The 24,230-nt window shown below is 44.6% G+C and overlaps 1 protein-coding gene across 3 annotated transcripts; it reads left to right on the top strand.

The window, feature by feature from the left end:
• The first annotated feature begins 518 nt into the window (after window positions 1-518).
• On the top strand, window positions 519-22,566 carry LOC131730568 (tyrosine-protein phosphatase non-receptor type substrate 1-like). Of its 3 annotated transcripts, none has more exons than XM_059020713.1 (9): window positions 519-685; window positions 3,878-4,222; window positions 5,134-5,481; window positions 7,236-7,505; window positions 12,146-12,472; window positions 14,403-14,507; window positions 16,805-16,829; window positions 17,961-17,994; window positions 21,756-22,566. In XM_059020713.1, exons 1-9 carry the CDS (start codon window positions 631-633, stop codon window positions 22,029-22,031), a joined length of 1,785 nt encoding a protein of 594 aa, XP_058876696.1. In that variant the 5' UTR covers window positions 519-630; the 3' UTR covers window positions 22,032-22,566. The 3 variants fall into 3 exon arrangements, with proteins under 3 accessions (XP_058876696.1, XP_058876697.1, XP_058876698.1); XM_059020714.1 differs by having other exon boundaries at window positions 522-685; window positions 14,403-14,513; window positions 16,810-16,829; window positions 21,756-21,888; XM_059020715.1 differs by lacking the exon at window positions 5,134-5,481 and having other exon boundaries at window positions 522-685.
• The last annotated feature ends 1,664 nt before the right edge of the window (window positions 22,567-24,230 follow it).

Below are 24,230 nucleotides of genomic sequence, written 5' to 3'. Positions count from 1 at the left end.
TGTAGTGCCCCCTAGTGTTTTAATAAAGATTTCAATCAGGTCAGTTATATTTCTACTGTAGCGCCCCCTAGTGTTTTAATAAAGATTTCAATCAGGTCAGTTATATTTCTACTGTAGCACCCCCTAGTGTTTTAATAAAGATTTCAATCAGGTCAGTTATATTTCTACTGTAGCACCCCCTAGTGTTTTAATAAAGATTTCAATATCAGTTATATTTCTACTGTAGCGCCCCCTAGTGTTTTAATAAAGATTTCAATCAGGTCAGTTATATTTCTACTGTAGTGCCCCCTAGTGTTTTAATAAAAATGTAAATAATATCAGTTATATTTCTACTGTAGCGCCCCCTAGTGTTTTAATAAAGATTTCAATATTCAGTTATATTTCGACTGTGTCCAGCCCTCTCTTTTTCAGTCAGCTATTGCAACACACTGCTGATAACATGAACTTCCCTTTTTTTTTTCAGAGGAAGGAACGTTACTTCCCTTTATCTCTCTATCTGTGTTTATTTAAGCAGTGACACACACCCCTCCCTTCATCCTGTTTCAGTCCCCCTCACTGCCGGACGGTCAGTCTCCGGTCTCTCTATCTCTCTCTCTGTGTGTGGAACCGGCGGTCAGGGTCTCTGCCAGCATGAAGTGTCCGATCCTCGCTCTGCTCCTAACACTTCTACAGATGTCTCGACCTGGTGAGTTTCTGTTGTTATTATTAATAATAATTACTATTATTAGAAGTAATGAGTCATTTAGCAGATGCTTTTTGTCCAAAGAGACTTAGAGACTAGGGGGGTGAACTCTGTATTATCAACAATGCTGCTGCTGCTGCAGAGTTGCTTCCAATAGGGGCTCGTTTGTTTGACGTCTCATCCTGAAGGACAGAGCACAAGGAGGTTCAGTGACTTGCTCAGGGTCTCACACACACACAGGGAGTCAGTGGCTGCTGCAGAGTCACTTCCAATAGGAGCTCGTTTGTTTGACGTCTCATCCTGAAGGACGGAGCACAAGAAGGTTCAGTGACTTGCTCAGGGTCACACACTCACACACAGGGAGTCAGTGGCTGCTACAGAGTCACTTCCAATAGGAGCTCGGTTGTTTGACGTCTCATCTGAAGGACGGAGCACAAGGAGGTTCAGTGACTTGCTCAGGGTCACACACACACAGGGAGTCAGTGGCTGCTGCAGAGTCACTTCCAATAGGAGCTTGTTTGTTTGACGTCTCATCCTGAAGGACGGAGCACAAGGAGGTTCAGTGACTTGCTCAGGGTCACACACACACACAGGGAGTCAGTGGCTGCTGCAGAGTCACTTCCAATAGGAGCTCGTTTGTTTGACGTCTCATCCTGAAGGACGGAGCACAAGGAGGTTCAGTGACTTGCTCAGGGTCACACCCACACAGGGAGTCGGAGGCTCAGCCGGGATTTGAACCTCCTGGTATCGAGACCCCTTTTAATCCTACATTGTCTTTATCATCGCTGTGATAAAGACAATGACCAGGACTGACTTTTATCAGAAGTTCGCTTTTAAAACAAGCATTACGAAGCTTAGAGGGAAAACAAAGCCACTTTGAGAGATTTTTTCAAAGCGGTTCCTCCATCCTTTAATGATCTGCTCCTATTGTCTGAAAGGAGAACAACAAAAAGAATAATGTAAAAACAAAACGCAGAGAGGAATGCTGAAGAGGACTGGAAATATAAAACACAGTTGGTTTTGGTTGTAGTTTTGTAAAAAATAAACAAATAGAAGTTAATTAAAGATGGGAGGAAGCGGTTTGAGAATCGCTGTGTGGCTTGGTACTGGGTTTCAGGGCACCGCGTGGCTCACCAGGCAGCGAGGCTTGGGGTTTGATACAGCAAACCTCAAACTAGATCTCCTGTCGGTCTCCTGGAAAGCCACCGCTGTTCTGAAAAGGTGGCTTTGTGTTCAACTCAGCTTTAGAAAGACAGACAGACCACCCTGTTAAAATAACCCTTAGAAAACTGAACTGAGAGTTTCATTTCCTAAATGATTAAACTTTAGGAATGAACCCGTTTAAAATATATCATTTTTTTGTAGCCAATGCAGAAAGCGATCATGACACAGCCCTCCATTATAGAACTGGTGTTTTTTTTTTTTAACTACGCTATTAATTATTCATTGAGCAGACGCTTTTATCCAGACTAGGACAGGGATGGCCAAGCCTGGTCTCTGGAGAGCCACAGTCCAGCAGGTTTGATAGCACCGTGTAACAATTTTTTTTTCTTTTTTGGTTCCTGGGTAGTAAGTGTTATTTCCTAATTGCTTATGCCTCAAAAGTATAGAAAATGGCTATTATTCCCCACAAACTTTGCTTTTGTGACCAGGACAGTGATATTTTGAAATTTACCTATTTTCCAGAACATTCCAGATAGATTCAGTGCTGAGTAAACTTGGAGTAACTTCTAGAACTTTATAGAACTTTCCAGTAATATAAATAGTAGTATAAATACAGGGGCCTTAAGCCCACCAGTTCAGTTTAGTTCCAGTTGCCTAAGTGGATACATATCTGCATTTTTCTGAGATGGCATCAAGAGGCTGCAAGCATCCAGCAGACGCATTTTGCTATGTCTGCGGCCAATTTATCAAGACAAGAGCGAAAAAGTACTCCGTGGAAGCATCCGCTAAGATGTGTGAGGCGGGACTGGCCACAGCGGACCGAGTTCTCTGTGGGGAGGAACAACGTCAAGTGGGAGCCACTGGTGGACCCCAGGAAGGTGCTGATGCCACCACTGCACATCAAATTGGGCCTTATGAAACAATTTGTCAGAGCTCTAGATAAGGAGTCGGCAGCCTTCAAGTACCTTCAAGACTTCTTCCCTAAGCTGTCTGAGGCAAAGGTCAAAGCCAGTGTCTTCATCGGACCACAGATAAAGAAGATCCTGGAGTGCAATGAATTCCCCAAGAAGCTCACTAGTAAGGAGAAAGCGGCTTGGAACAGCTTTGTCGCAGTGGTTTGGGGCTTCCTGGGCAATCACAAGGCCGAAAACTATGTGGAGCTGGTTGAGACTCTGGTGAAGAACTACGGCACAATGGGCTGTAGGATGTCCCTCAAAGTCCATATCCTTGATGCTCATCTTGATAAATTCAAGGAGAACATGGGAGCGTACTCGGAGGAGCAAGGCGAGCGCTTCCACCAGGATATACTGGACTTTGAACGCCGCTACCAAGGACAGTATAACGAGAACATGATGGGAGACTACATTTGGGGGCTGATTCGTGAAAGTGATTTACAGTATAATCGTAAATCTCGAAAAACTACTCACTTCTAAATCTTTTGTAGTCATTTTTGTATTACTTTAGTATAAATACATGTTAATTTGGATTCATATGTTGTTTTCTTCTGACTTTATGTGAACGAAAAGACACAAATTCGCCCGTTTTCTCATTGGAAATAGGTACATTTCAAAATATCACTGTCCTGGTCACAAAAGCAAAGTTTGTGGGGAATAATAGCCATTTTCTATACTTTTGAGGCATAAGCAATTAGGAAATAACACTTACTACCCAGGAACAAAAATTGTGTTACATAGTGTAGGTAACCCTTAATCATCAATTTCTAAACACTATAATAATTATTATTATTAGTGGGGCTTGCGAGGCAAGTCCCCACTTTAAATCTTCGACCTACTTATTATTATTATTATTATTATTATTATTATTATTATTATTATTATTATACGATTGTAAGTCGCCCTGGATAAGGGTGTCTGCTAAGAAATAAATAATAATAATAATAATAATTATTTATCTCTCTCTCTCTCATTTTCAAAACACTTATTTTATTGTTTCACTTTTTGTCTCATTACTTGGCTTCTATTTTGCTCTCTGAAATGGATTTCCTGTTTCCTCTCCTCTCTCTCTCTCTAGGGGTGTCTCAACCCATTATAACTCAGGACCCGGGCTCTGTGACTGGCACAGAGGAGGGAGAGGTCACTGTACCCTGCAGTGTGACAGGGGCTCCTCCAGGACCAGTGAGATGGTACAGGGACACTGGCAGCGGCAGACAGTATCTCTACTCTACATCCCCCCCTCCGCCCAATGAGAGAAACGACCCCCGTGTGTCTCAAGTACATCAAAACCACGAGACAGATCTCTCCATTCGAATTGTGAACCTGAACCTACGTGACTCAGGAATGTATTACTGTGAGAAATACGGAGGGATTGATGTGACCCTCATTGCTAGAGGCTCAGGGAGCAGGCTGAGTGTGCAAGGTGAGTGTGTGGCTCTCTGATCACTTCTAGTATCTTCACTGTGGCTCCTGTAGCGCACAGACATGTCAGGTGATTCTGGTCCAGCTGAATCTACAGCAGGCATTGTGAGCACAGCTCCTAGTGTCTTTACAGTGCTGTTAATCATTTACATCTACAGCAGGCATTGTGAGCACAGCTCCTAGTGTCTTTACAGTGCTGTTAATCATTTCCATCTACAGCAGGCATTGTGAACACAGCTCCTAGTGTCTTTACAGTGCTGTTAATCATTTACATCTACTGCAGGCATTGTGAGCACAGCTCCTAGTGTCTTTACAGTGCTGTTAATCATTTACATCTACAGCAGGCATTGTGAGCACAGCTCCTAGTGTCTTTACAGTGCTGTTAATCATTTACATCTACAGCAGGCATTGTGAGCACAGCTCCTAGTGTCTTTACAGTGCTGTTAATCATTTACATCTACAGCAGGCATTGTGAGCACAGCTCCTAGTGTCTTTACAGTGCTGTTAATCATTTACTGTGCAGATCAGAGTCTTGGAGCTCCACTATAGACTGTATTAAATAAAAGGGCTGTTTTGAATACGACCTCTAACCCTAACCCTAACCCTATCCACTCTCTCCCCTCCCCCTCTCCATTCTCTCCTCCACTCTTTTCCCCTTCTCCTCTCCACCCTTTCTTCTCTCCTCTCCACCCTTTCTTCTCTCCTCTCCCCCTCTCCTCTCCCTCTCCTCTCGGCCCTCTCTTCTCTCCTCTCCTCTCCTCTCTGTTCTCCCCCTCTCCACTCTCTCCTCTCCTCCTTCCTATCCTCTCCCTGTCTCCTCTTCTCTCTGTTCTCCCCCTCTCTCTCCTGCACTCTCTCCTGTCTCCTCCACTCTCTCCTCTCCCATGTTCCTGCTCTCTCCTCTCTCTCCAGCTCTGCCTCCACTCATTATAACTCAGGACCCAGACCCTGTGACTGGCACAGAGGAGGGTGAGGTCACTTTACTCTGCACCCTGTCCAGAGTGGGTCCTGCAGGACCAGTGAGATGGTACAGGGACACTGGCAGCGGCAGACAGTATCTCTACTCTACAGACCCCCCTCCGCCCAATGAGAGAAACGACCGCCGTGTGTCCAGAGTATATCCAGACTACCCCACAGATTCATCCATTCGAATTGTGAGGCTGACTGTGAATGACTCAGGAATGTATTACTGTGAGAAATACAGAGGGATTGTTGTGACCCTCATTGCTAGAGGCTCAGGGAGCAGGCTGAGTGTGCGAGGTGAGTGTGTGGCTCTCTGATCACTTCTAGTATCCTTCACTCCTAACCCTGCAGAATCACTGATGCGTTACAGACCGCGCTGCCTCAGAATAACATTGAGGCGCGCTGCTTTGCAATTCAGAATGTACTTGATCTTCAGTTCTGGACGGTTTGCAGGGAGTTTGCAGTGAGTTTGCAGTGGGTTTGCAGTGAGTCTGCAGTGCAGTGAGTGCAGTGAGTTTGCAGTAAAGGTACTTTGTTAACAGTTGGGAGTAAACTTTGTATTTGCGCAACATCCTGTAGCAGAGAAACAAAACGCTGTGAGCTTGAGAAAGCCAGCCGCAGATAATATGCCTGTGTGCTGAGTTACAGTACAGTGCTTAACACACACTCACAAGACACAGGCTACACACACACTGACTCGTATACACACAGCTCTACCCACTCCACCACACAGTAAAGGCTGGATCACACCGGGCACACCAATCAGACGGACGCTACGAACGCATCACCTTGCGTTCAAATCGTAGACGCTGCGGACGAGTTGGTAGAGTTCAACTTTCTCAGCGTCAAGTTGGTGACTCGTGTTCAACCAATCACATGCATTTTTCTTTCCTTTAGAATTTAACAAGTAACATACAATTTATCGTTTATTACTTGAAATAAATTATTGATGTAGCGGAAAATGTCTAAAGAACTAATAACTAAGCATGTGCGGTACCATAAATGAACAGATAAATAATCAGAATGAAAACTAGCAGCTCCGGAATTTGAACCCGTGTTTGATGCGTGTCTCTCAGCAGCCTACGTTACAGTGTTTACTGAAAGCAGGCTGGTTAAGCTGAGCGGGTCAGCTCAACCGAACGCCTGTGATTTTACCATGAAACTGAATGGTGGCATTTGCTGTCAGTCACACAGTATTTTTATTTTTTTGGATCAGCTGTTTATAAAAAAGAGGCGCTGTGGTTCTACAGTGAATAAGCTGAACGCGGCGTGCGCACGACTCCCCGAACCTCCAGAAGAGTGTTGTCTTTTTTAAATCAATCAGAATGAACCAACGCAGGGAGAAGATCGCTCAGTGTGAACTACAGCCTGCGTCCGTTCGTAGCATCTGTCTGAATCGTACGCCTGGTGTGAACCAGCCTTTTACAGTACAGTGCTTAATACACACACACAAAACACAGACTACACACACACTGAGTCATATACACACAGCTCTAACCACCGAACCACACAGCCTCCCTCCCTCCCAGCCGCTCCTCAGCTCTAACCACTAGAGCCAGCCTCCCTCCCTCCCTCCCAGTCCCTCCTCAGCTCTAACCACTAGAGCCAGCCTCCCTCCCTCCCTCCCAGTCCCTCCTCAGCTCTAACCACTAGAGCCAGCCTCCCTCCCTCCCAGTCCCTCCTCAGCTCTAACCACTAGAGCCAGCCTCCCTCCCTCCCTCCCAGTCCCTCCTCAGCTCTAACCGCTAGAGCCAGCCTCCCTCCCTCCCTCCCAGTCCCTCCTCAGCTCTAACCACTAGAGCCAGCCTCCCTCCCTCCCTCCCAGTCCCTCCTCAGCTCTAACCACTAGAGCCAGCCTCCCTCCCTCCCTCCCAGTCCCTCCACAGCTCTAACCACTAGAGCCAGCCTCCCTCCCTCCCTCCCAGTCCCTCCTCAGCTCTAAACACTAGAGCCAGCCTCCCTCCCTCCCTCCCAGTCCCTCCTCAGCTCTAACCACTAGGTTTCCCAGTATTCCTTGTAAGTTTGAGGTTATAGTTCTGTCCCATTTCCAGAGAAATTTCGTCCCCCTGTCATTGAGGGTCCGCAGGGGAGAGTTTTAGCCGGGAATGCCGTGGCGTTAACCTGCCGGTCGAACGGACCTCCGGGAACGAAATTCACCTGGAAGAAAAACAACAGAACCGTCCCTGGAGAACAGAGCAACACCTCCTCACTGCAGACTGCTAAAGAAGACATCAGATCCACTGTTACCTGCGAGACTACAGACCCCAGAACACAGCAAACACTGTCGTCTGAACCCTACAGCCTGGGAGCAAGCATCACTGGTGAGTCTGTGCATTGAACTGGCTGGCTCTCAGATCCCAGTAGAGTACAGCGCTGTTAGACTAGACTAGACTGTATTGAATTTGCTGGCTCTCAGATCCCCAGTACAGTACAGTGCTGTGAGTTCACTAGACTAGACTGTATTGAATTTGCTGGCTCTCAGATCCCCAGTACAGTACAGTGCTGTTAGTTCACTAGAGTAGACTGTATTGAATTTGCTGGCTCTCAGATCCCCAGTACAGTACAGTGCTGTTAGTTCACTAGACTAGACTGTATTGAATTTGCTGGCTCTCAGATCCCCAGTACAGTGCTGTGAGTTCACTAGACTAGACTGTATTGAATTTGCTGGCTCTCAGATCCCCAGTACAGTACAGTGCTGTGAGTTCACTAGACTAGACTGTATTGAATTTGCTGGCTCTCAGATCCCCAGTACAGTACAGTGCTGTTAGTTCACTAGACTAGACTGTATTGAATTTGCTGGCTCTCAGATCCCCAGTACAGCACAGAGTGCAGTCCTGTTTGTTCAGTGATGCTCTCTACACAGATTCAGGTGTGGTCAGTGGTTTGTCTTCTCTGAAGCAATGTTTCTTGTACTTCCCAGTTTGTGCAGTTTAATGGTAGCACTCTGTACACTGGGGAAATAAAAAGCAGAACATGAAGTTGAGAGATAGATTGAAAAGGGTCAGACTCTGTCTACATGTTTGTGTGGTTCAGTGACTCACACACACAGGATTGTGAAACACGACAGCAGTTTTATGATAAATGTGTGTGTGTGTGTGCATATATATATATATATATATATATATATTTATAGATATATATGCATCTTCGTCAGCATTAATTATTTCCATCCCTTGACTAGACTAGACTGGACTGGAATTACATTGTAACTGCAGTTTAATATCACTAGACTAGACTGGAATTACATTGTAACTGCAGTTTAATATCACTAGACTAGACTGGACTGGAATTTCATTGTAACTGCAGTTTAATATCACTAGACTGGACTGGAATTACATTGTAACTGCAGTTTAATATCACTAGACTGGACTGGAATTACATTGTAACTGCAGTTTAATATCACTAGACTGGACTGGAATCACATTGTAACTGCAGTTTAATATCACTAGACTGGACTGGAATTACATTGTAACTGCAGTTTAATATCACTAGAGTAGACTGGAATTACATTGTAACTGCAGTTTAATATCACTAGATTAGACTGGACTGGAATTACATTGTAACTGCAGTTTAATATTACTAGACTGGACTGGACTGGACTGGAATTACATTGTAACTGCAGTTTAATATCACTATATTAGACTGGACTGGAATTACATTGTAACTGCAGTTTAATATCACTAGACTGGACTGGAATTACATTGTAACTGCAGTTTAATATCACTAGACTGGACTGGAATTACATTGTAACTGCAGTTTAATATCACTAGACTAGACTGGACTGGAATTACATTGTAACTGCAGTTTAATATCACTAGACTGGACTGGAATTACATTGTAACTGCAGTTTAATATCACTAGAGTAGACTGGAATTACATTGTAACTGCAGTTTAATATCACTAGATTAGACTGGACTGGAATTACATTGTAACTGCAGTTTAATATCACTAGACTGGACTGGAATTACATTGTAACTGCAGTTTAATATCACTAGACTGGACTGGACTGGAATTACATTGTAACTGCAGTTTAATATCACTAGACTGGACTGGACTGGAATTACATTGTAACTGCAGTTTAATATCACTAGACTGGACTGGACTGGAATTACATTGTAACTGCAGTTTAATATCACTAGACTGGACTGGAATTACATTGTAACTGCAGTTTAATATCACTAGACTGGACTGGAATTACATTGTAACTGCAGTTTAATATCACTAGACTAGACTGGACTGGAATTACATTGCAGGGCTGGTAAGAAGACTCCTATTGCACAGCAGTGTCACCCATTCCAGGTTTTACTACCAGCTTGATCAGCCCCAGTGTGTCTAGTTAACAAGCTGAGGTGTGTCTTATTATTAAACTCCTAGTGAAACCAGGACTGGATCACACTGCAGTGCAGCGGGAGTCTGATTCCCAGCCGTGCAGACTCTGAATGCAATGGAGGATTGAGTTGTGATCTTCAGTATATGAAGCTAACATTAACATATTTCTGCCAGAGTAATAAAAATATTCTGTAACTGCGGTCCAGCATTGGAGAAGTCAGAGTCCGAGCAACGAGTAAATATTTATTCATACCCTGTTTTGAAACCGTGTGACTGACTCCCAGTCCATCTAGAAAGTCCCTTTGTTCTCAGCTCAAGGTTAATGTGCAACTTGCTCCCAGTCCATTTAGAAAGTTCCTCTTTTCTCAGCTCAAGGTTCATGTGTGGGATTGCTCTGGGTTCCTCTCACAAAAACAAAAAACATTATTCAGCAGCTTTCATTGGACTCTATGAAGCTGAGGGAGTTCATTCTATATAGAGGGGGTGGAATTCAATATGTTAACAAGGGAACATTATTCAGCAGCTTTCATTGGACTCTATGAAGCTGAGGGAGTTCATTCTATATAGAGGGGGTGGAATTCAATATGTTAACAAGGGAACATTATTCAGCAGCTTTCATTGGACTCTATGAAGCTGAGGGAGTTCATTCTATATAGAGGGGGTGGAATTCAATATGTTAACAAGGGAACATTATTCAGCAGCTTTCATTGGACACTATGAAGCTGAGGGAGTTCATTCTATAGGGTGATGATGTGAAACTTTTGGCCACAGCGGTACAAAGTGAATCTAAACCAGACTCTTACAAGTTAATACAAGTCTATTCCATTCCATACCGAATTGTCCTTTAAGAGACGTGAGCTGGCTCTCTCAGTGCAGGACTGCCCTGATTCACAATGCAATCCCAGCCCTGATTCACAATGCAATCCCAGCCCTGATTCACAATGCAATCCCAGCCCTGATTCACAATGCAACCCCAGCCCTGATTCACAATGCAACCCCAGCCCTGATTCACAATGCAATCCCAGCCCTGATTCACAATGCCATCCCAGCACTGATTCACAATGTAATCCCAGCCCTGATTCACAATGCAATCCCAGCCCTGATTCACAATGCAATCCCAGCCCTGATTCACAATGCAATCCCAGCCCTGATTCACAATGCAACCCCAGCCCTGATTCACAATGCAACCCCAGCCCTGATTCACAATGCAATCCCAGCCCTGATTCACAATGCCATCCCAGCACTGATTCACAATGTAATCCCAGCCCTGATTCACAATGCAACCCCAGCCCTGATTCACAATGCCATCCCAGCACTGATTCACAATGTAATCCCAGCCCTGATTCACAATGCAATCCCAGCACTGATTCACAATGTAATCCCAGCCCTGATTCACAATGTAATCCCAGCCCTGATTCACAATGCAACCCCAGCCCTGATTCACAATGCAACCCCAGCCCTGATTCACAATGCAACCCCAGCCCTGATTCACAATGCGATCCCAGCCCTGATTCACAATGCAATCCCAGCCCTGATTCACAATGCAATCCCAGCCCTGATTCACAATGCAATCCCAGCCCTGATTCACAATGCAACCCCAGCCCTGATTCACAATGCAATCCCAGCCCTGATTCACAATGCAACCCCAGCCCTGATTCACAATGCAACCCCAGCCCTGATTCACAATGCAATCCCAGCCCTGATTCACAATGCCATCCCAGCCCTGATTCACAATGTAATCCCAGCCCTGATTCACAATGCAACCCCAGCCCTGATTCACAATGCAATCCCAGCCCTGATTCACAATGCAATCCCAGCCCTGATTCACAATGCAATCCCAGCCCTGATTCACAATGCAATCCCAGCCCTGATTCACAATGCAATCCCAGCCCTGATTCACAATGCAACCCCAGCCCTGATTCACAATGCAATCCCAGCCCTGATTCACAATGTAATCCCAGCCCTGATTCACAATGTAATCCCAGCCCTGATTCACAATGCAACCCCAGCCCTGATTCACAATGCAACCCCAGCCCTGATTCACAATGCAACCCCAGCCCTGATTCACAATGCGATCCCAGCCCTGATTCACAATGCAATCCCAGCCCTGATTCACAATGCAATCCCAGCCCTGATTCACAATGCAATCCCAGCCCTGATTCACAATGCAACCCCAGCCCTGATTCACAATGCAATCCCAGCCCTGATTCACAATGCAACCCCAGCCCTGATTCACAATGCAACCCCAGCCCTGATTCACAATGCAATCCCAGCCCTGATTCACAATGCCATCCCAGCCCTGATTCACAATGTAATCCCAGCCCTGATTCACAATGCAACCCCAGCCCTGATTCACAATGCAATCCCAGCCCTGATTCACAATGCAATCCCAGCCCTGATTCACAATGCAATCCCAGCCCTGATTCACAATGCAATCCCAGCCCTGATTCACAATGCAATCCCAGCCCTGATTCACAATGCAACCCCAGCCCTGATTCACAATGCAATCCCAGCCCTGATTCACAATGCAATCCCAGCCCTGATTCACAATGCAACCCCAGCCCTGCTCCTTTAGAAACAGGACGCACACTAACCACAGCTTCCTGCTCTGTGTTTTGTCTCGTTGCTCCAGTTAAACCCGACGTCTCCATCGAAGCGAATCCAGAGAGAGTGAAAGTGAACGAGTCCGTCTCCCTCACCTGCCGTGCGCGTGGCTTCTACCCAGAGAGGGTCAGTGTGTCCTGGGTCCAGCAGGGCGGCGCTGTGGAGCTTGCTGCAGAGAGGGGAGAGAATGCGGAGAATGAGGACGGGACCTTCAGTAGGAATAGTGTGCTGAATGTCACTGTCACTCAGGAGCTGAGTGGAGCCACAGTGAGCTGCCGGGTTCAGATAGAAGGACTGGCAGAGCCTGTTCAGAAGGAACACACCCTGGTAGTGATTGATCCCAAACCTGATCAAGGTGAGACGAGAGAGGCAGGGAGATCTGGAAGAGAACCAGTGTAGCCCCTCTGAACACACCGACGGACACACACACACACACACACACACACATACACACACAGGAACACAAACACCATCTCTCATCACGCACTGTGTTATTTTTTTAAAAGCTCGCACTGCATTGCATTCTGGTACTTGTAGTCTTGTATCTCTATAAAGAAAATGATGCTTCGGGCCTTTGGTTTTGTTTGTTTGTTTCCAAGCTCACACTGCATTCTGGTACTTGTAGTCCTGCATCTCAGCAAGCCAGGCTTCAGGCATATCGTCTTAGTTGTTTGGTTCCATTAAAAACCCCCCAAAAAAAAACATTTAAGAATTCTAACTCACTTCAAAACCTGTTACCAATGTACCGTGTGTGTGTGTGCGTGCGTGCGTGTGTGTGTCCACTATGTGTCTCTCAGGACAGTTCAGGCTTTTCAACCCCAATGCATTCTGGTAAGCGCAGTCTTAAAGGAAAGAAGGGTACCTGAGACAGGTAAAACGTACCAGAATGCACTGGGTTGTGTGCTGAAAAGACTGAGATGAACATGGAGCTATATGGTCACCTTATGTAAAGATGAATAACAAATATGTTTTTGGAAATGAATTAAGTGGGGCTAACAACTTGCTTACTGTAATTAACTATCGCAGTATAACACAGTGCTTTGTATTACAAACTACAGCAGCTAGACTAACACAGGGCTGGGAATCAGACTTCCACAGCAGTGTCACCCAGTCCAGGTTTTACTACCAGCTTGATTAGCCCACAGTGTGTCTAGTTAACAAGCTCAGGTGTGTCTTATTATTAAACTCCCAGTGAAACCAGGACTGGATCACGCTGCTGTGGAACGGGAGTCTTAGTCCCAGCCCTGAAACGCAGTATTCGGTCTGATTCGTTTCACTGTGATGATGCTCAGGACGGTGAGAAGCACTGGGAGGTCTGTTTCTAGATATTTCAAGTTGTTTTTCAGGCTCTGGCTCTGGTTCTGGTTCTGGTTCTAGCCCTGTGTTAGTCTAGCTGCTGTAGTTTGTAATACAAAGCACTGTGTTCCGCTGCGATGGTATTTGTATTTGGTTCGTTTCACTGTGGCGATGCTCACTATGATGAAGAGCACTGGTAAAGCACTGGGAGGTCTGTCTCTAGATATTTTGAGGTTTTACTATTATTATTATTTATTTCTTAGCAGACGTCCTTATCCAGGGCGACTTACAATTGTTACGAGATATCACATTATTTTTACATACAATTCCCCATTTATACAGTTGGGTTTTTACTGGAGCAATCTAGGTAAAGAACCTTGCTCAAGGGTACAGCAGCAGTGTAGGGGCAGCAGTGTGGAGTAGTGGTTAGGGCTCTGGACTCTTGACCGGAGGGTTGTGGGTTCAATCCCCAGTGGGGGACACTGCTGTTGTACCCTTGAGCAAGGTACTTTACCTAGATTGCTCCAGTAAAAACCCAACTGTATAAATGGGTAATTGTATGTAAAAATAATGTGATATCTGTATAATGTGAAATAATGTATAATGTGATATGTTGTAACAATTGTAAGTCGCCCTGGATAAGGGCGTCTGCTAAGAAATAAATAATAATAATAATAATAAAGTGTCCCCCCCACCTGGGATTGAACCCACGACCCTCTGGTCAAGAGTCCAGAGTCCTAACCACTACTCCACACTGCTGCCCCCACTACCAGCTTGACCAGCCCCAGTGTGTCTAGGTAACAAGCTCAGGTGTGTCTTATTATTAAACTCCCAGTGAAACCAGGAATGGATCACGCTGCTGTGGAACGGGAGTCTTAGTCCCAGCCCTGAAACGCAGTATTCGGTCTGATTCGTTTCACTGTGATGATGCTCAGGACGGTGAGAAGCACTGGGAGGTCTGTTTCTAGATATTTCAAGTTGTTTTTCAGGCTCTGGCCCTGGCTCTGACCTTGTGATACCCGTAGCCGTTGCTGGAGTCGTTGTTCTCATCGTGCTGCTGCTCGCTGTTGGACTCTACTGTCGATTCCGCACAGGTAAGAGTTTTAGAGTTGATTTTAAGATACTGTTAAGGCCCTAAATAACTTGGCACCAACCTATTTAGGAGAGCTGCTTACCCCATACATCCCCAATCGTAAACTTCGATCCCTGAATATGGGATTGCTGGTAACCTCTGTAATAAAGTATGTTAAATGAGGAGGAAGGGCTTTTTGTTACAGAGCCCCCACACTTTGGAGTGAGCTGCCAACACATGTGAGGGAAGCTGAGACTGTTTTAAAACCAGACTAAAAACATATTGGTTTGAGCATTTTTATAATATGTATATGTATGTATATATCTGTTTTTGTATCTCAATGCGGAGTAGTGGTTAGGGCTCTGGACTCTTTCACCGGAGGGTCGTGGGTTCAATCCCAGGTGGGGGACGCTGCTGCTGTACCCTTGAGCAAGGTACTTTACCTAGATTGCTCCAGTAAAAACCCAACTGTATAAATGGGGAATTGTATGTAAAAATAATGTGATATCTTGTAACAATTGTAAGTCTCCCTGGATGAGGGTGTCTGCTAAGAAATAATTTTATCTGCATTATATATATTTAATTACTGTTTTTTACATTATATATTTATTTTATAAATGTGTCTATTTTTCATCCTGTAAAGTGCTTTGAGATGCACCTGTATTATTATTATTTATTTCTTAGCAGACACCCTTATCCAGGGCGACTTAGAATTGTTACAAGATATCACATTATACATTATTTCACATTATACAGATATCACATTATTTTTACATACAATCCCCCATTTATACAGTTGGGTTTTTACTGGAGCAATCTAGGTAAAGTACCTTGCTCAAGGGTACAGCAGCAGTGTCCCCCACTGGGGATTGAACCCACGACCCTCCGGTCAAGAGTCCAGAGCCCTAACCACTACTCCACACTGCTGCCCAGATATGGTGCTTATATAAATAAACTTTTATTTGATTTGAAGAGGAAATGAGTGATTTCCAGTCAAGACTCACTGAAGCATGGCTGGTATGGTTGCTGGGAAAGGATGACTGCGATGCTGTTATTCGTTTCTATAAGGCTCTGCATTCGCTGCGTGCCAGCCTCAGTCTGCGCTCGTAATAGACCTGGGCTCAGAGGTCTGACCATCAGTCCCTTTTCGCCTTTAGTTATTTTTCTTCGGCACAGCCTTGGGGTTCTGGAATGCCCTTCGGGGTTCCCTTGTGTCATATCGTTTAAAACCGCCGTTGAGAGAAATCTGCGTTTTGAAAGAGAACCTGTTTCAGTTATAATAAGAACATAAGAAAGTTTCCAAACGAGAGGAGCCCAATCAGCCCATCTTGCTCGTTTGGTTGTTAGTAGCTTATTGATCCAAGAAACTCATCAAGGAGCTTCTTGAAGGATCCCAGGGTGTCAGCTTCAACAACATTACTGGGGAGTTGGTTCCAGACCCTCACGATTCTCTGTGTAAAAAAAGTGCCTCCTTTTTGAATGCCCCTTTATCTAATGTTTTTATTGATTTTCATCGTGTGTTTTTATTGATATGAGATTGTGGCAATGTGCCCCGCCCCTGTGTGCATATTATGTGTTGTATGTTGCGTGCGTGTGTTAATGTTGGTGTATAGATTGGTACACGGGATATAAACGGGTCTGTGTTTCACGTGTATTTAAAAAGTGTAGATTTGTATTTAGGCACGAGGAGGGCACAAATCACTTCACGTGCTGGTTAAATGTAATATGTGAGCACGGGGTTGCACAGAATGAATTCACGTGCTGGGATTCAAGTGAATAATTAATTAGTAATTGAATCCCAGCACAACGGTATATATAGAGACACGTAGCATTCATTCGGGGTTGGGTGTTCGGTGAGTGGAGAACGAGTGTGGAGAAGGAGATAAAAAGAATAATAATAATAATAAGAAGTGTCTCACTCACCGTGTTTCGTTTGTCTGTTTACTGTTTAGTACGTTTTGTATGTCTATTTTATTTTGGCGTAGAGTGCCGTGTCCTGTTTTTGTGTTTTGTCTGTTCAAACCTTTTATTTTCTGTTCTGTTTATTAAATGCTGAGCGAGAGCATTCGCTCAGCTTCACCAAACCACACCTCTCTGTCTGTTTATTTCCTGCTTCTGGTCTGACGCCACCCACACCGGCCGTCTTTGTGACAGAGATGTATAACTGTGGGCTGTTTTTTTATGTAAGATGGTCTCTCTTTGTATTAGTCTCCCTGTGAGCCCCGCGTGAAATAAATAAACAAATAAATACAAAAAAATACAATAACGCGAGTCACAAGTGTGAGTCTAACGTTGCCAACTTTGTTTCCTTCTGTTTAGGGAAGAAAAAAGCAGAGATCATGAGGTCTGTGTAAATTTATAACAGTTTCTATTGTGAACTGAACTTTATAAAGTACTTTGTTTTGGAAAGAAGCTGTCTGTGGGTGTGTGTGTGTGCTGACTGAACTGTATGGAAGTCATATGATGTGTGTGTGTGTCACTGTGTGAGTTTGTGTTTATGTGTGTGTGTGGCACTCTGTGTGTGTGTCACTGTGTTTGTGTTACTGTGTGTACGTGTCACTGTGTGTGTGTGTCACTGTGTTTGTGTTACTGTGTGTGTGTGTCACTGTTTGTCACTCTGAGTGTGTGTCACTGTGTTTGTGTTACTGTGTTTGTCACTGTGTTTGTGTCAATGTGTGTGTGTGTCACTGTGTTTGTCACTGTGTGTGTGTCACAGTGTGTGTGTGTCACTGTGTGTGCGTGTCACTGTCACTGTGTGTGTGTGTCACTTTGTCACTCTGTGTGTGTGTCACTGTGTGTGTGTGTCACTGTTTGTTACTCTGTGTGTGTGTGTCACTGTTTGTTACTCTGTGTGCGCGTGTCAGATTGTTACTCTGTGTGTGTGTCACTGTGTCACTTTGTTACTCTGTGTGTGTGTCACTATTTGTTACTCTGTGTGTGTGTGTCTGTGTCACTTTGTTACTCTGTGTGTGTCACTGTGTATGTATGTGTCAGAGTGTGTGTGTGTGTGTGTCAGTGTGTGTGTGCGTGTCACTGTGTGTGTCACTTTGTTACTCTGTGTGTCACTGTGTATGTATGTGTCAGAGTGTGTGTGTGTGTCACTGTTTGTTACTCTGTGTGTGTGTCACTGTTTGTTACTGTGTGTGTGTGCGTGTCACTTTGTTACTCTGTGTGTGTCACTGTGTATGTATGTGTCAGAGTGTGTGTGTGTGTCACTGTTTGTTACTCTGTGTGTGTGTGTGCGTGTCACTTTGTTACTCTGTGTGTGTCACTGTGTATGTATGTGTCAGAGTGTGTGTGTGTGTGTGCGTGTCACTTTGTTACTCTGTGTGTGTCACTGTGTATGTATGTGTCAGAGTGTGTGTGTGTGTGTGTCACTGTTTGTTACTCTGTGTGTGTGTGTGTGTGTCACTGTGTGTGAAAGGAAGGAACTGTCATGTCATTAAAACCGTCTCTCTCTCTCTTGTTTTTTCAGGACTCCAGTGTCGAGCACTGAAACACATGACAAGGTAAGTACATCTAATAAGAATAAGAATAATAACATTCAGCACAACGAATAAACGCAGACCTGCCACACACAGCCGTGCAAATTGATCAGAACAGACCCCGCTGCTTCCGCAGTTTTGACTTGTCATGCTTGTGAAATCCAAACCACCGGAACTGAAAATCCAGGAGGGGGGGGGAGGGATTGGCAAACGAGTGATGGTCTAATTGAACTGACGACTTTAACAGATAACCCATGGAATTCACTTCAGTGAGAGAAAAAGCAACACAGTCAAATGCAGGAGAAGCTGTTTAAGACGCCTGATTAAAGTACAAAGCGGTCTGACATTTTCACACACAGGAGCGCCTGTTGTTTCTATATCGCTGATTACTGAGCGGAGATTGAAATTCTCACACCGGGAGCTCAATCGTGGACATCAGTGCTCTGATACAGATGCACACCGCTGTATCATAAGAATATAAATGAGAAAATATAAATATGCACAGTGCTGCATTAGGGACACTGGCGTGTAAAAGGGGAAGCTTCTAGCTGGCAGTTTTAAAATATTTTTTTTTTACGGTAAGTTCTGTCTGTGGTGAGTTGTGTAAAACACATTTTCATGCTCTCTCAAACTCGTTATCATCTTCCTTCCTCCTTCACATCCTCCCTTCTGCATTTACTGTTATTATTATTATTATTATTATTATTATTAATGAGTCCTTCAGCAGACGCTTTTATCCAAAGCGACTTCCAGAGACTAGGGGGGTGAACTCTGCATCATCAACAACTGCTGCTGCTGCTGCAGAGTCACTTCCAATAGGAGCTCGTTTGTTTGACGTCTCATCTGAAGGACGGAGCACAAGGAGGTTCAGTGACTTGCTCAGGGTCACACACACACACAGGGAGTCAGTGGCTGCTGCAGAGTCACTTCCAATAGGAGCTTGTTTGTTTGACGTCTCATCCTGAAGGATGGAGCACAAGGAGGTTCAGTGACTTGCTCAGGGTCACACACACACACACACAGTGAACCGAGGACTTTAGCATCACCTAGCATTAAAAAAAAAAAAAAAAAAAACTATATAAACATAATTTAGATATTTTATTTAACTTCATCTAATCAAAGAAACTACAAAACAACATCAGAAGTCATAATAGTACTCCATTAGTATTTCATGTTAGATTTTGGAAACGTCACATTTTTCAATGTCAGTTTTTCTTTTGTTAAGTATCTGGAAAACTATACAAAGCGCTGGTGTGTAATTCAGTATGTTAACAAGGGAACATTATTCAGCAGCTTTCATTGGACTCTATGAAGCTGAGGGAGTTCATTCTATATAGAGGGGGTGGAATTCAATATGTTAACAAGGGAACATTATTCAGCAGCTTTCATTGGACTCTATGAAGCCGAGGGAGTTCATTCTATATAGAGGGGGTGGAATTCAATATGTTAACAAGGGAACATTATTCAGCAGCTTTCATTGGACTCTATGAAGCTGAGGGAGTTCATTCTATATAGAGGGTGTGGAATTCAATATGTTAACAAGGGAACATTATTCAGCAGCTTTCATTGGACTCTATGAAGCTGAGGGAGTTCATTCTATATAGAGGGGGTGGAATTCAATATGTTAACAAGGGAACATTATTCAGCAGCTTTCATTGGACTCTATGAAGCATGATTAGTACAGGGTGATGATGATGCTAAACGTTTGTAAGTCGCTGCAGTATATTTTAAAGCCGGCTGATGCAAGATCTCTCTCGATCTCCCTCACCCTGTTCTGTCAAAACAGTGGCTTTGCTGGTCAGTGCACACAACATCACAGCCCAGAAATATCTTTAACTCTTAACACCCCCTAGAATATATTTATCTCCAGTCGCTAAATCACTACTTTCATTTCCCTTTGCAGTCTGAGAACTCCTTGTTTATTCTTTTCAAAATAGCACTCTATAAAATAGTTTTAGAAAAGGAGGCAGATGTGTGAAACAAAAAGCTTGTGTGTATTTTTATATATATATATATTTAAGGTTTTCAGGTTGATAGGAAGGTTATGTGGACCCTCAGGGGAGCTCAGTAATGTTCCCTTGTTAACATATTGAATTCCACCCCCTCTATATAGAATGAACTCCCTCAGCTTCATAGAGTCCAATGAAAGCTGCTGAATAATGTTCCCTTGTTAACATATTGAATTCCACCCCCTCTATATAGAATGAACTCCCTCAGCTTCATAGAGTCCAATGAAAGCTGCTGAATAATGTTCCCTTGTTAACATATTGAATTCCACCCCCTCTATATAGAATGAACTCCCTCAGCTTCAGAGTCCAGTGAAAGCTGCTGAATAATGTTCCCTTGTTAACATATTGAATTCCACCCCCTCTATATAGAATGAACTCCCTCAGCTTCATAGAGTCCAATGAAAGCTGCTGAATAATGTTCCCTTGTTAACATATTGAATTCCACCCCCTCTATATAGAATGAACTCCCTCAGCTTCATACAGTCCAATGAAAGCTGCTGAATAATGTTCCCTTGTTAACATATTGAATTCCACACCCTCTATATAGAATGAACTCCCTCAGCTTCATAGAGTCCAATGAAAGCTGCTGAATAATGTTCCCTTGTTAACATATTGAATTCCACCCCCTCTATATAGAATGAACTCCCTCAGCTTCATAGAGTCCAATGAAAGCTGCTGAATAATGTTCCCTTGTTAACATATTGAATTCCACCCCCCTCTATATAGAATGAACTCCCTCAGCTTCATAGAGTCCAATGAAAGCTGCTGAATAATGTTCCCTTGTTAACATATTGAATTCCACCCCCTCTATATAGAATGAACTCCCTCAGCTTCATAGAGTCCAATGAAAGCTGCTGAATAATGTTCCCTTGTTAACATATTGAATTCCACACCCAGCGCTTTGTATAGTTTTCCATCTACTTAACGGAAAAGCTGACAATTGAAAAAATGTGACAGTTTCAAAATCTAACATGAAATACTTACTGTACTACTATTATGGCTTCGGATATCATCATTTTTTGCGATATCATTTTGTAGTTTCTTTTGATTGCACGATTTTAAATAAAAGATCTAAATTATGGAATCGCACTGAGCAGGAATCGCACTGAGCAGCGATCACACTGAGCAGGAATCGCACTGAGCAGGAATCGCACTGAGCAGGGATCACACTGAGCAGGGATCACACTGAGCAGGGATCACACTGAGCAGGGATCACACTGAGCAGGGATCACACTGAGCAGCGATCACACTGAGCAGGAATCGCACTGAGCAGGGATCACACTGAGCAGGGATCACACTGAGCAGGGATCACACTGAGCAGCGATCACACTGAGCAGGAATCGCACTGAGCAGGGATCACACTGAGCAGGGATCACACTGAGCAGGGATCACACTGAGCAGGGATCACACTGAGCAGCGATCACACTGAGCAGGGATCACACTGAGCAGGGATCACACTGAGCAGGGATCACACTGAGCAGGGATCACACTGAGCAGCGATCACACTGAGCAGGGATCACACTGAGCAGGGATCACACTGAGCAGGAATCACACTGAGCAGGGATCACACTGAGCAGGGATCACACTGAGCAGCGATCACACTGAGCAGGGATCACACTGAGCAGGGATCACACTGAGCAGGAATCACACTGAGCAGGAATCACACTGAGCAGCGATCACACTGAGCAGGGATCACACTGAGCAGGGATCACACTGAGCAGGGATCACACTGAGCAGGGATCACACTGAGCCACGTTCCTCTCCCTGTCATTGTAGGAGCTGACGTACGCCAGCCTGGATTTACAGAAGAAGGCTAATCGGCGCTCTATGATGATCGCCGAGTCGGAGGTCTGCGCGTACGCCGAGATCAAGGGGGCAAAGGTCAGGGGGGCGAAGGTCAGGGGGGCGAAGGCCAGCGATGACCTCACGTACGCCAGCCTGGACGAGGCAAACCTGAAGAGGAAGACGAAGGAGCCAGGGGGAGGAGGAAGAGGAGGGGAGCCCCCGGGGAAAGAGACAGAGTACGCCTCTGTGAACTTCAGGAAAAATTGAACAGAAACTCACCAGGAGATTTCAAACCCGCTGCCAGCCTCTCACACACACAGACACACACACACTGAGATACACATACACACTGAGACACACACACACACACAGACACACACACACACACACACACTGAGACACACACACACACACACACACGTTTGCATTTCTGTATTTGTATTTTCTTCTGATTGACTCTCATTATATTTTTATTTACTATTTCTAACTCCAGTCACACAAAACTCCACACAGGATGAAAGTCAAATACAAAGAGGAAAGCTGCCTGCCAGTAGATTCTCTACGGGTTTTACCCACTCTGTAATGTAAATAACTAAAAAGAACCATTTCCATCGTTATTCTTTCACACTTGTGCTGTGCACTGCTTATTGAAATTAGTTTTTTCTTTTAGAAAATGCATATTTTTATATTTTTGTTTTAGACTTGCGCTTGTTGCTTATTTATATATATAAATATATATATAAATTTCTCCCTTGAGAAAGATATGTACAACATATCGAAACGTTGGGCAGCTGGCTCTTTGAGCTAAAATATATATATATATATATATATATATATATATATATATATATATATATATATATATATATATATATATATATAAAAAGAGCCATATATAAAATTGAGACCTGCAAAAAATAAATGATAAAGTAATCATATCATTATCATTTATTTGTTAAAACGTATTATTATTATGAGTATTATTATTATTATTATTATTATTATAAACTGGATGTATTGTGTGCTTCAAATAGTGTTGCCACCTCTGAGAGGGGAGGGGAGAGGAGAGAGGGGAGAAGGGGAGGGAGAGAGGAAGGGAGAGAGGGAGGGGAGGGGAGGGAGAGAGGGGAGAAGGGAAGGGAGAGAGGGAAGGAGAGGGGAGGGGAGAGGAGAGAGGGGAAGGGGGAGAGAGGGAAGGAGAGGGGAGGGAGAGGAGAGGGGAGAGGGGAGGGGAGGGAGAGGACAGCGGAAGGGAGAGAGGGAGGGGAGGGGAGAGAGGGGGAGGGAGAGGAGAGAGGAGAGCGGAAGGGAGAGAGGGAGAGGAGGGGAGGGGAGGGAGAGGAGAGCTGAAGGGAAAGAGGGGAGGGGAGGGGACAGAGGGAGGGGAGGGGAGGGAGAGGAGAGAGGAAGGGGGAGAGGGAGGGGAGAGAGGGAGGGGAGGGGAGGGAGAGGAGAGAGGAAGGGAGAGAGGGAGGGGAGGGGAGGGAGAGGAGAGCGGAGGGGACAGAGGGAGGGGAGGGGAGGGAGAGAGGGAGGGGAGGGGAGGGAGAGAGGGGAGAGGAGGGAGAGGAGAGCAGAAGGGAGAGAGGGAGGGGAGGGGGAGAGAGGGAAGGATAGGGGAGGGGAGAGGTGAGAGGGGAAGGGGGAGAGAGGGAAGGAGAGGGGAGAGGGGAGGGGAGGGGAGAGAGGAGAGAGGAAGGGAGAGGGAGGAAGGGAGAGAGGGAGGGGAGAGAGGAGAGGAGAGAGGAAGGGAGAGGGAGGGGAGAGAGGGGAGGGAGAGGAGAGCAGAAGGGAGAGAGGGAGGGGAGGGGAGAGAGGGAGGGGAGGGGAGAGAGGGAGGGGAGGGGAGGGAGAGGAGAGCGGAAGGGAGAGAGGGAGGGGAGGGGAGAGAGGTTACAAGATGAAACGCACTTTAGAAATCTATTACCAGTGCCACCTAGCGCAACAAAAATAAATAACAAACCATCACATAACGATAACGTAAAAAACCATTTCTTCCGTTTTCACGAGATCATTATGAGGTTAAACTGGAATGCATACCTCGTGAAAAAGGAAATCATGTTTCATTGTATTTGATTTGTTTCAGTAGAAATCCTCTACTGTAGTATTGACAAACAATTCATACTGTGCGGCTGTTTATTGCTGTAAACATTGTATGGTGATTTAACTTCGGTTTACGGTCCCTGGTCCATTAAAAAATTCACGGGACACCTTTCTCAAAAACGGGACAGCCCGGGAACAAAAACGAGGCCAGTCCCTTTTTTTTTTGGTTTGTTTTACTGTTTATATCTCAAATAAATAAATAAAACTTAACTTCTGTTTTTTTTTTTTTCAGATAAAAACATATTTTCATATTTTCTTACTGTGGTTTTGTTCGTTTTATATATTTATATAATGTATTTTTGTATTACCTGATTCCAGCGTTGGCCTCAATCTTTGCTATTTTAATATTTGTTTTCTGTCCGA

This window comes from Acipenser ruthenus, unplaced genomic scaffold, assembly GCF_902713425.1.
Source record: "Acipenser ruthenus unplaced genomic scaffold, fAciRut3.2 maternal haplotype, whole genome shotgun sequence".
NCBI lineage: Eukaryota > Metazoa > Chordata > Actinopteri > Acipenseriformes > Acipenseridae > Acipenser > Acipenser ruthenus.
The sequence above is the reverse complement of the archived record's forward strand: the minus strand, read 5'-3'. Positions and strand labels throughout refer to the sequence as shown.

Excerpts from the sequence above, each read along its gene's own strand:
- LOC131730568 (XM_059020713.1), top strand. The coding sequence starts at position 631 with ATGAAGTGTCCGATCCTCGCTCTGCTCCTAACACTTCTACAGATGTCT. Across the intron at positions 686-3,877 it reads TCTACAGATGTCTCGACCTG|GGGTGTCTCAACCCATTATA; the intron begins GTGAGTTTCTGT and ends CTCTCTCTCTAG. Across the intron at positions 16,830-17,960 it reads AAAAAAGCAGAGATCATGAG|GACTCCAGTGTCGAGCACTG; the intron begins GTCTGTGTAAAT and ends TTGTTTTTTCAG.